At 39.3% G+C, this 13,453-nt stretch overlaps 1 protein-coding gene across 1 annotated transcript in view; it reads right to left on the reverse strand.

The window, feature by feature from the left end:
• The window catches only part of LOC104115446 (sugar transport protein 5-like), a 61,078-nt gene extending 47,845 nt beyond the window's left edge, over positions 1–13,233 (reverse strand). Inside the window, exons 1-2 of the mRNA XM_033661096.2 lie at positions 12,820–13,233; positions 11,870–12,195 (exon numbers count right to left, since the gene is read on the reverse strand). Of these exons, the coding sequence (XP_033516987.1) occupies positions 11,870–12,195; positions 12,820–12,958 (465 nt within the window). The 5' untranslated portion in view covers positions 12,959–13,233. The remainder of the gene's footprint in view (positions 1–11,869; positions 12,196–12,819) is intronic.
• Positions 13,234–13,453: the final 220 nt, after the last annotated feature.

A 13,453-nucleotide genomic window follows, 5' to 3' on the forward strand; every position in this document is an offset into this window, starting at 1 on the left:
AATACAACTATAAGAAATTAATCTAATTAATGAAATCAAAGCAAAAGCAAGAATTTAGAAAATCGCCCCAAAAAGTCGACCCGGACCCACGTCTCAGAATCGGATAAAAGTCACAAAATATGAACAAACATTCACTCATGAGCTCATTCGTACCAAAATTATCCAAATCCAATATCAAAATCCCAATCAAAACACAAAAGCTTATTTGAAGAACCTTTCAACTTTTTCCCAAATTTCTCAACCAAATTCCTTAATTAAATGATGAATTCAACTATAGATTAGTGAAATATAACCATAAACGAGTTAAGAATCATTACCCCAAAGTTCTCTTTGAAAATCCTTGAATTATCGCCTTAATCCGAGCTCTCAAGGACCCAAAATGAAAATGCGATCAAACCCTCGTAATTGACCTTTTTCTGCTAAGTGATTCCGCATCTGAGAACCTACTGTCGCACCTGTGATGCCGCACCTGCGGAATTTCCCTCGCAGGAGCTGAAATGACTTAAGGGGCTGGGTCCGCATCTGCGATGAAAGGGCCGCACCTATGTGTGCGCGCCTGTGGAACATGGTCAGCGTCTCCGATCTCACCTCGCACCTGCGCTCTTTTGGCGCATTTGCGAGCATCGCAAATGCGGAAATATCGCCTCACACCTGCGACCCCTGAGCACCTACCCCACAGTTCTACAATAGACCTTGCGCACGTGCGATCCTGCACCTGCGGTCTCCCTACCACAGATGCGAAAACACCAGAAATCAGAAAACTTCAGCCTTTTACCTAAGTCCAATTTCAATCCGTTAAGCATCCGAAACACACCTAAGGCCCACGGGACTTAAAACATACCAGCCAGTCATAAAACACTATACGAACTTAGTCGAGCCCTCGAATCACATCAAAAAACACTAAAAACACGAATCACCCACCGATTCGAACTTAATGAACTTGAAACTTTAAATTTCTACAACCGATACCGAAACCTATCAAATCACGTTCAATTGACCTCAAAATTTGCACACAAGTCATAATTGACATTACAGACCTACTCCAACTTCAGGAATCAGAATCCGACCTCGATATCAAAAAGTTCACTACCGGTCAAAATCTCCAAAAATTCAACTTTCGCCAATTCAAGCCTAAATCAGCTACAGACCTCCAATTCACAGTCTAGACACGCTCCAAAGTCCAGAATCACCCAACGGAGCTAACGAAATCAACAAAACTCTATTACGGAATCGTTTTCACATAGTTCAAACTACAGTCAAAATCCTAAGACTTAAGCTTCTATTTAGGGACTAAGTGTCCCAATTCACTCCGAAATCACAACAACAACCTCCCGGCAAGTGACATAAGTAGAAAAAGATACTGGGAAAGCAGTAAATAGGGGATCGGGGCTATAACTCTCAAAACCACCGCCCGGGTCATTACACAACCTTAGCTCGTAAACAACAGAATCCAATTCACAACATCCAGAATTTTCTATAAGATCTGAATCTCGCATCTACACACTGTATAAGTGTGAACAAGTTGTATCAAGCCTTAACCATTACCCAATATGTAATAACATGATATATCACATAACACAAATTCTTATAGTAATAATTCTGACCACAATAACTGCTCGAAGCAAACCCGATTTCGGTAATAAACCCCGTATCAAACAAAACCTCATTCTAAAACCTTCGTACATTGCCAATGATGGAAGAAACATGCAAAAACTCATAACCACTTATCAGATCATAAAGCCATGGAGATCCCTCTCCTTCGACAAGAACTATAGCCCATTTCTAAGCCGATCAGCAATATTATCCTTCCAAATATACCGTAATCAGATCCGATAGCACCCATTCTAGGCCCAACGACCTCATCTTATCAAATACAAGCTACTCTACTAACATGTCATACCAATACTACCCAGAGCCACAAACCTTGCAATCCGTGCACCAATACACAATAATTCAAATGTACTCAAACATAGAAAATGACTCCAATAAGAGAACCGTCCCGCAAGCTCGACAAGTACAACCACAACCGTAATGTTACAAACCCATATTACATAGTAGAACCAAGACACACAAATCTAACACAAAGGATCATATCCCGACATAACCCAGCTGCAATGCGTGGCCCCATCCAGACACGGGTCCATATGGAAACCTCAAGCCATCATGCTCAAAATCAATAACTACACGCAATTCGACATCAAATACCCGAAGTGTATGACTATAACCACGGAGAAGAAAATAACACAATATACCATAGTCTGGAGAGAACATAACCAAGGCACAATCAACTATTCGACACCCCAATAGCCATCTCGCTCAAATCCCGCTACAAGACCCAAATAGAACCGCACCATGTGTGCTTTTAGCCAACAAATCAAAACCCATCGTGGCATAGAAAGGCAATTCATAGAACATATAAGAACACGAATATGCTCCACTTTGACCGAATGGCACATCCCTCAACAATAGTAGTACGGAGTCGACCAATCCGATCCGGTATAGAATACACATCCTCGTTGGGCCTACCAATGAGCCCCAAATCATCTCTGGTCATCCACAAATATATAATTAATCCTCCGAAAGTCCACAATGGCCTAACCATAACATATACTATCACCTGGCTAGCTTTGGCCACATATTAACCGTCCACAACCACGAAACAATCTGCTTTTGAGAACTCATTGTCTCCAAATCCGTAGAACACACGAATCACCATATATGATCCAAACTCCACCGCCCAAATGTCTAACACATCTCTCATACACGATCATCCCACGAGGAATACTTCCATAATTCTTCCGTGCCACATAGCAAAATCTGAATATCAGCAGCCGATCAACCAGGCCAATACCGTAATACAAATGAAGCATCTGTAAGTCAACACTCAGTGCGCCTTCTGAAATGCGCACTCTTCTCAGGAATTACCAAGCAGTTATAACATCCATCTATATATCTGAAACTGTCCATGCTGTTCAAAATTCATGACCTTCCCTCCAAATATGAACTGTGACCTTGCACATGCAAAACTCAATCCTATTCAACACGTCGCATCTATCATGCCATCATATGAAACGTACGAGAATCTCATAATCAACTCTAAGTCACAAGCAGAATACATACTCGATCAGTCAGAAACCTTTTATTTGATCTCATCCAGGAGAAAATCACAATACGCAACATGTTCTTCACGCCAGTAGGAAATATCCATCCCAAGCCATGATAGAAATCATCGAGAACTCTTCGAAACCTATTTTCCCATAATCAAACCATCAGAACTGAGTGTATCTAACTCAACCAAACCACGCAGTTTGCCAAACCCAAGAGTATTGACACCAAAACACCTATAGAGACTCGCCACATCATAAGTACCCAAAGGACCGATCATATCTATTACCGTACTGATCCAACCTACAACCAAGCTATCCCATTTCTCTGAGTTCCTTCCAAATTGCCCTCAAACTGACACTTCTCCTTGTTAAAATATCACGATCCTTACCCAAAGCTCACCACAAGGGATCCTAGCATAAAACCATAACGCCCTAAAGCCCAAAAGCCATTGTATTCCCTCTTAACCACCCCCAAACATACCGCAACCAAGATACCCACTTTGAAGAGACCTTCAATGAATCTGAAGCTGTTTCCTCCACCTTTTTAATACCGAACTATAAAATCTATAATGATATGTCGCGCCCCGATCTCGGGGAGCGCGACAGGCGCTTAACCGAGATACCTCGATTAAGCAAGTCGGCTAGATGCCTTCTACCCAACCTTTCCCATTAACAATATAAGAATTAGTACAAGTGATAGACATAGAAAAGTTAAGTGTTCCACATTCTTTTTCCATTACTAAAGGATATCCATTTATGATTTCCAAAATATTACAAGTTTATAGATATGATGAAAAACATGTTTGCCCAAATACCAACACTTACTAGTTTAATTCCCAACATCATACACCACTCACAACCTATCTATGGAGCCTCTAAGTACAACAGAAGAGAAGAATGGAAGTGACAGCGATAAGGCCCCGGCTATACCTCAAAACATAAAGTACAATGTCAAATGACATGAAGCCCGGAACAGAGTAGGGCTCACCAGAATCTGCTTAATAGAGAGTAACTGCTAACGAGGATCAAAACTTTCCGCTGACAAATCCACTTGCATCCATTGAAGATGCAGCGCCCCCGGCAAAAGGGACGTTAGTACATATGGAATAGTACTAGTATGTAAATCTAAATATACTCTTTCAAAATGGAATGCCAATATAAGAAAGGGAAAATCATATAAACAACAAGTCACAATCAATAATATCCAAATGCACAGTTAAAACATAACAACTTTCAAAATATGAAAACAATATATATATATATATATATATATATATATATATATATATATATATATATATATATATTTGGTTGGGAGATCATTAGCACCGATATACCACCGGGTTTTTAGCACGAAGTCCGATTACGCACGATCGTCTAGTCCATCTCCCCACAAACAATGTGGTTTGACATGTGATGCAAAATAAAATGGAAAGCTGGTCAGATACAAAGCTCGATTGGTGGTTAAAGGCTTCGAATAGAAGAAAGGTATTGATTTTGATGAAATTTTCTCACCTGTTGTCAAAATGACTTCTATTCGAACAATCTTGAGTTTAACAGCTAGCCTAGATCTTGAAGTGGAGCAGTTGGACGTGAAAACTGTATTTCTTCATGGAGATTTGGAAGAGGAGATCTATATGGAGTAGCCAGAAGGATTTGAAGTAGCTGAAAGGAAACACATGGTATGCAAACTGAATAAAAGTCTTTATGGGTTGAAGCATGCACCAAGGCAATGGTACAAGGAGTTTGACTCATTCATGAAAAGTCAAACCTACACAAAGACATATTCTGATCCATATGCATACTTCAAGAGATTCTCAAGAGAAGTACATTGAACGTGTACTGGAACGCTTCAACATGAAGAATGCTAAGCCAGTCAGCACAGCTCTTGCCGATCATCTAAAGTTGAGAGCAAGAAGATGTGTTCTACAACAGTGGAGGAGAAAGGGAACATGGCTAGAGTTCTATATTCTTAATCAGTTGGAAGCTTTATGTATGCAATGGTATGCACCAGACCAGATATTACTCATGCAGTTGGTGTTATTAGAAGGTTCCTTGAAAATCCATGAAAAGAACACTGGGAAGTAGTCAAGTGGATATTGAGGTACCTGAGAGGTACCATAGGAGATTGCTTGTGTTTTGGAGGATCTGATCCAATCGTGAAGGGATACACAGACGCTGATATGGCAGGTGATCTTGATAATCGTAAATCTACCACATGATACATGTTCACATTTTCAGGGGGAGATATATCATGGTAGTCGAAGTTGCAGAAGTGTGTCGCACTCTCTACAACTGAAGCAGAGTATATTACAGCTACAGAAGCTGGCAATGAGATGGTTTGGCTGAAACGGTTCCTTCGAGAGCTTGAATTGCATCAAAATGGGCATGTCGTCTATTGTGACAGTCAAAGTGCAATAGACCTAAACAAAAACACCACGTATCACGCAAGGACGAAGCATATCGACGTGAGATATCACTGGATTCGAGAAAGAATAGAGGATGGATCTATACATGTCAAGAAGATCCATACAAGTGAAAATCCTTCGGATATGCTAACTAAGGTGGTACCAGAAGACAAGTTCGAGCTATGCAAAGAACTTGTCGGCATGCACTCAAACTAGAAACTCTGGTGTTACCTCTTTTAGGTGAATGGGACTAGAGGGGGAGATTTGATGGGTCCATCCCATGACTTAAGGAAGATGTTTTTCTTCCTTTGAAAAAGACTTCTAATGTCAGTAGTTATTTTCAATTGGCAGCCAACGTTTTTTGAATTGTCCACATTGAAGAGTTTGAAGTTTCTTTCTTTCTTTTGATGTCAGTGATATCATCTGGAGGAGTATTAAATCTCTATAAATAGAGAGCTTCTGATCCATTTGTATTAGACCAACAAAGAGAGAAAGGAAGAGTGAGGTTTCACAGAAAGGGTATAAAAAAATAGTATGTGAGAAAAATAGAGAGTGAGCGATATTGTAGTGAGGTGGGAATATCAAAAGAGGGTTATTTCTTTTCAGTGTTGTAGTGGTCTTTGGAGTATTTTACTCGGACCTACAAAGTATAAAATTTCTTGCTATAGTGATATTAGTTGCTCGTCTCGAGGTCGTGGTTTTTTCCTTATTCAAAAGGGGTTTCCACGTAAAACTCTTGGTGTCGTTGTCACTCTTTTATTCTTGTTAATTACCGTATCTCGGCGTTATGTTATTATTCCAATTTTATTACTGTGAATATTATTTCTGTAGGGGGTTTATTCCCAACAATATATCTCTCAAAAGTGGCACCTTCAAAATGGCGAGGTGCATTCAGCACAGGCTTCTAATTCTTCATAGGCCTTGGCGTTGTTATAGCGAATTGCATAAACTATGCCACCTCTAAGCTCAGCTAGGGATGGCGCCTCTCCCTCGTCCTGGCCGTAGTTCCAGCCGCGACAATGGCCATATGTGCATTTCTCATTTATTTTTGTTCGTTTTCTCTTTTACATATAATATTGGCATCTGAACCGTCTTGTATGTTATTTCTCATTAGTACAGGAACCGTGTATATCATGCACTTAGTATTTTTTTTTTATCTCTCCTGAGATTTGAACCATTATACTTCAAAAGAACAAGGGATCTTTACACAAATAGCCGGTTCGCTGTTAACTTTTTTAGCTATATACATAGATTATACATTAATTATACATGATTATACACATACAATACATGAACTATGCATATATTATACCTCCACTAGCTATTTTTAGTTTAACCGGCTGTATGGGGGGCTATTTGAGTTAATTCTTCTATTTAATATTACACTTTATTGACACTAAGTCACACTTTTGGGTGCAGGTGCACTTCTCATTTCAGACATACCTAGCAGCCTAGTTCAGCGTGGAAACTGTAGGGGTGGAAAATGGGCGGGTTAGGCTGAATTTGGGCGGGTCAAGATGGGTTAGGTCAATAAATGGGTCATTGCCCAACCCATCCCAAAGTGTACTTGGGCTAAGATGGGTTGGGTCAAGATGGGCTAAACAATGGATCATAGCCCAATTCGCCCAACTTGATCATGTTTTAGAACCATGCTCATCTTGCGTAAACAAAATTTTTTACCTTTTATACAGATATGTATAAAAGATAAATAAATACTATTAGTATTTTGAGAATCAAAATATTTTTTTTTAAATAATAAATTATTATTTAATATGTGTAAGGTGAAAAATATTTTGCGGGTAGGGAGTTGGGTGGGTCAGAATGGGCTATAAAAAATAATGGGTTAACTTAGACTCAACCCAAATAGACCCATAAGCTAAAATGTTTGTAGCCCAACCCTTTAATCTCTGGGCGGGTTGGATGGGGTTGGGCTCAAATTGCCACCCTAGTGGAAAGTTGGAGCTAGCAAAGCAGTCTCTAGCAAAAGTTCGAGGAACCAATAATAACACTGAAATTGAAGCTAAGTTAGCTGATCTTATTAAATCTAGTGAAAGTGCAAGAGCTTCAAACGAAGAGCCTTTTGTAACAATCTTTAAGAGACGACATCGGCCTCATTTGGTCATGTCCGTTGCCATACCATTTTTCCAGCAAATGACGGGGATTAATATCATTGCATTCTACGCCCTTGTCTTTTTTCGATCAGTCGATTTTGGAAATAACTCGGCTCTACTTGGTGCTATTATACTTGGATTAGTCAATCTTGGTTCAATACTTGTGTTTACTGGTATTGTTGATCGGTTTGGTCGGAGATTTCTCTTCATACTGGGTGGAGTACAAATGCTCTTCTGCCAGGTGTGTGCTTAACTAGGTATTGTATATGGCTAGGATATGAGATTTACATTGGATAGTGTCGAGACTTGCGGTATTTCTATATCATGTAAGGCCCCATAAAATTTCGCCAAGGAATTCTAGTTTTGTGGTGCCGAGGTCGGGTAATATGTACGGATGTAGTAGTTAGCAGTACGGACTTTGTGGGTTGAAGAATGCACTAAGGAGTTGATGGAAATTTTTTGTCAGAAGAAGGCAATTCTCCGGTCTGTTTCACGATCGCAGAACTGTTTCATGGGCCGCATAATCATCGTGGAGTTGAGTAGAAAATGGTTGAATTTTGAAGGTCATTTTGCGGTCCATTCTGAAATCGCATATCTATTTCGCGGTCCGCATTTTTCGTCGTAGATTTGGCACGAATAATTTTGCTGGGTCATTCTGCGGTCCAATCTGTGACCGCATAAGTGGTATGCGGACCGCATACCTGTCCAGACCATTCCAATTTTAGGGCATCACTTTCGCGGTCCATTTTACGGACCGCATATCTGTTATGCGATCTATTTTGCGACCGCAGACCTGAGTTCAGAGGGTCCATTTTTCTATTTTTTATTACCCGATCCATCTTTCTTGATTTTAAAGACTCACTTACAATTGAGTGGTCTTTTACCTTTTGGAAGTTCAACCAGCTTGTAAGTGCCATTTTTCATGTAGAGATTCTATCTCTTCTTGCCTGGATTTTATTCACTGGTTCTTTTTTGGATGAGACAACACCTCCTTAAGACTTTCTGGCTCCCCCTCATCACTGATGAGGACATACTCCTTGGCAGAGTACCTGTATGACTCTACCCTTAGCCTTTCTGATCTCCTCATAGGTTGAGGTTGTTCTTCTCCCTGAGTGGGGGTGCTCCACTTGCTCGACATCACCATCAAAGTGGCTCCCCCTGCTCAATAACCTCACCAGGTTGCTCCCTCTGCTCGGCAACCTCGTTGATCCTACTTTCTGCACTTGTGGGATTGTTAGAAGTAGAAGGAATAGTAACAAGATTAGGAATTATACCATTTTTAGCCTTCTCTGGCATATCGTTAGCAGTTCCAACTTCACTTTCTCGGAAGACTACATCTCTACTTCTGATGATCTTCTTCTTTACAGGATTCCACAATCTGTATTCGAACTCTTCATCTCTATATCCGATGAATATGCAGGGAACAGATTTATCATCTATCTTTGTTCTCTGCTCCTCTGGTACATGTGCAAAAGCTCTGCAACCGAACACCTTCAGATGCAAGTAGGTCACTTCCTTGTTGGTCCAAACTCTCTCTGGGATGTCAAACACCAACTGAACTGATAGACTCCTATTGATCAAGTTACAGGCTGTCTGAACTGCTTCACCCCAGAATGACTTAGGCAGTTTAGCCATTCTGAGCATGCTTATCACTTTCTCCACAATGGTGCGGTTCATCCTTTCAGCTACACCATTGTGTTGTGGGGTTCCAGAAACTGTCTTTTCATGTCTAATCCCATGGCTCGAACAATACTCTTCAAACTCCCTTGAAGTGTAATCACTTCCATTGTCACTTCAGAGACGCTTTAGCTTTTGGCCTGTCTCCCTTTCCACCACAGCATGAAACTTCTGGAAAACTTGAAATACCTGATCTTTGATTTTCAAAATATAAACCCATAATTTTCGTAAAGCATCATCAATAAAAGTAACAAAATATTTGTTACCGCCCATTGATTCAATTTCCATCCACAAACATCAGAATATACCAAATCAAGCATATTTAATTTTCTTTGAGAAAATATCTGAAATGAGACTCTATGTTGCTTACCAAATAAACAGTAGTCACAAGGTTTTACCGTTTTACCTTTGGCATAAGAAATGAGTCATTTCTTGGCAAGAATCTACAATCCCTTCTCGCTCATATGGCCCATTATTTTGTGCCACAAATATGCAGAAATCTCATCTTGTGCCGCGTTAAATTCACCTTGGCATATTTCTGCATTTGTCCTGTACAACGTGCCACAAGCAACTCCTTTTGCAATCACTAATGATCCATTGGTAAGTCTCCATTTTTTATTTGTAAAATAGTTCTCGTATCTATCTCGGTCTAAAGTAATTCTCGAGATCAAGTTCATCCGCAAATCAGGTACATGTCGCACGCCCTTCAGAACCAATATGCATCCGACATTTGTCTTGATACAAATGTCATCAATCCCCGCAATCTTTGAGTAACTTGTGTTACCCATTCTCAGAAGACCGAAATCACCTGCTACATATCTGTAAAAAAGATCTCTTACCGATTTGGCATGGTAAGATATTTTTGTATCAACCCCCCATTATGACTCTGGACCTGATAAGTGCATGCATTCATGTTCCTCGTTTATACAGAGGACAACATTATCATTGTTTTGCACCATAACGGTTGTGTTATCGTTCATTCTTCTGGCCACTAGTTACACCTTTGCCCTTCCTTGGATTTGGGCAATCTCTTTGGAAGTGACCTGGTTGATCACAAGTTTAGAAATTTCTAGCTCTTGATTTGGATCGGTTCTTAAACTTCCCACGAGCTCCAGATCTACCATAGTTGCTCGAACTCCTTTGATAACTCCTGCCTCTACCTTCTGTGATGAGAGCATGTCCTTGATTTTTAGGCTTCTTTCTCATCTTCTCATTGAGTAGAAGAGCCGATGTGACATCTTTCAACTCAATGGTAGTCTAACCGTGCATGATGGTTGTTGCCAGATTATCGTACGAAGATGTCAACGAGTTCAACGATAAGATGACTTTATCTTCTTCCTCAATTTTCACTATGAGATTGGCGAGCTGTGTGATTAGTCCATTAAACACATTTAAATGTGACAAAAAATGCGTACCTTCACCCATGTGTAGGGCGTATAGCTGCTTCTTCAGGTACAATTTATTTGTTAGCGTTTTGGACATATATAGGCTTTCCAACCTTGTCCAAATGCCACGTGCAATGTCTTCATCAATAATGTTATTTACCACATCATCTGATAAGTGCAACCTGATTGCACTAGCATCCCTTTCATCCAAGTCAGCCTAATCCTCAGCTTTCATGGTATCAGGCATTTTGGCATCAACATCTAGTACCTTGTGTAATCCTTGTTGGATGAGCAGATCTCTTATCCTTCTTTGCCATGTTGAGAAACCGCTATATCCGTTAAATTTTGCTACCTCGTACTTTATGCCGGACATTTTTGTTTTTCACCGAGTATAGTACTACCGATAGTGAATAGTACTTTTGTGAACGAGCATAACCTGTGCTCTCATACCAGTTATTGGGAATAAACCCCCTACAAAAATAATATTCACAGTAATAAAAGCGGAATAATAACGTAGCATCGAGATATGGTAATTAACAAGAATAAAAGAGTGACAACGACACCAATATTTTTACGTGGAAAACCCTTTTGAATAAGGGAGAAATTACGGCCCCGAGACGAGCAACTGATATCACTATAGCAAGGAATTTTATACTTTATAGGTCCAAGTAAAATACTCCAAAGACCACTACAACACTTAAAGAAATAATCCTCTTTTGATATTCCCACCTCACTACAATATATCACTCTCTATTTTTCTCACAGACTATTTTCTTATACCCTTTCTGTGAAACCTCACTCTTTCTTTCTCTCTTTGTAGGTCTAATACAAATGCCTCAGAAGCTCTCTATTTATAGAGATTTAATACTCCTCCAGATGCCATCAGTGACATCAAAAGAAAGAAAGAAACTTCAAACTCTTCAATATGGACAATTCAAAAAACGTTGGCTGTCAATTGAAAAAGCCTACACATTAGAAGTCTTTTTCATAGGAAGAAAACCATCTTCCTTAAGTCATGGGATGGACCCATCATATACAGGAGTAGCATTCAAAGGTATACATAATTAAAAAGAAAGTTAAATTACTACATAAGTCTTGATTTTAGTTCAGGGAAAGCAAGATTGTGTCTAGAAAGTGTAGGCTGGGGAAGAGGCCTAAAACGCATACTCTTCTTTCCCTACCTGGTTAGTAAAGCCAACACCAATGCCTAGCAAAATGCGACCCAAGATGAGCATAGAAATATTTTGAGCAGCACCATTGACAGCAGCACCAGCAAAGAAAGTGCAGCCTCCTACTACCATTATGTTTCTTCGTCTTATCGCGGCCGTGAGGCGACCAGGTATGAGAGACGCAACCATGCCAACAATGTAGAGTGATGAAGTAAACACTGTTAAAACCTCGCTGCCGTACACACAATACACGTTTGTTTCAGCACCACCAGATGCTGCCTTCTTCAGTATTGATGGGAAGAATTTTTCAAGGAATGGCCTCATTGTTGTCACTCCTCCTGATGTGTACAATTAAAAGGGATTGAGTATTTGTCAATATATATGGCTTACACAGCATAGAAATTACGAGTCCGTATTGGAAATGGCCAGTTCTCTTTTTGTTCTCTCATTTTTTAAATTTAGTTTATATATCAGGCTGATACTCTAGTTCACAAAGGAATGACACAATTTCAAGACAGTTGTTCCTGAAATTTCCTGGAAAGTTGTTTAGCTGAAATAAAAATGTTTCTTCTCTTTCCTTAAATATGGATAACCTATAGTTATTTTAGTATGACTTTATAGTGTTACACTAGTACTATGTAAAAATTAAAGATGATGATTAACTTCTATACAGAGACAAGACAGTACATAAATTTTACACAATCATATCATTTAAAAGATAATTATAGGTATCCAACCCTAAAAAGTGAAATTAGTAAAGCGGAAAATAAAACAAATTACTTCTACATACAATAATAGTGTAAATTTTATATATACTCTATATACACAAGTTAAATCAAATGATAATTAACCCTTCTTCATAGGGACTTTCGTAAGAAACACTGTTGATCATCATTCATCAGGTAGACCCCTACCAAGAAAGTTGGAGAGGAATCAGCAAAAATGAAAAGGAAAACACTAACCTGAAATTCCAATATCAAATCCAAAAATGAGGCCACCTGATGCAGCAACAATGCTAGTGATGACAACATCGAATGTTATCTTCCCGTTAAAGCGGTTATCGCTATCTTGTCCCTCAACAACCATGCCCCCAATTGCCATTTTTTTTTCTCAGCTACTTGAAGAGATCGAAAATAACGTTTTACAGAGTTTGATTATATTTCCTATAGTCTACTGAGTGAGTAGCTTCACATATATATGAACACAAAGTTATCCACTAAAGTAAAAAGTTGCTAATTAATGGCGTATAGAAACAGAACATGTGCCAACTAGGTCAATAAATTAATGAACTAGTTAGAAGTATATATCTTGACGTTTTAAACATTGTTAAAAATGGAAGCGATGAAGGAATTTCTGGTGACTTTTAGCTCTGTGCAATTTCCTCTTCTGTTCGCTTCCTCTCCTTCAATATACTATAGCTTGTATTTAATTAGTACGCAGAGAAGGGTAGGTAAGAGGAATAAAGACTAATTTTAGCATATTTTTTAATTCTTCTGGAAATATCAAGTGCTCTTGACCATGCTTAATGGTCCTACAGCTGGAATATTATTTGCGATGAATGCGGTTAGGTTAATTATAAAATTTCTGAAGGGAAAA

Source organism: Nicotiana tomentosiformis, chromosome 4 (genome assembly GCF_000390325.3).
Source record: "Nicotiana tomentosiformis chromosome 4, ASM39032v3, whole genome shotgun sequence".
Lineage (NCBI taxonomy): Eukaryota > Viridiplantae > Streptophyta > Magnoliopsida > Solanales > Solanaceae > Nicotiana > Nicotiana tomentosiformis.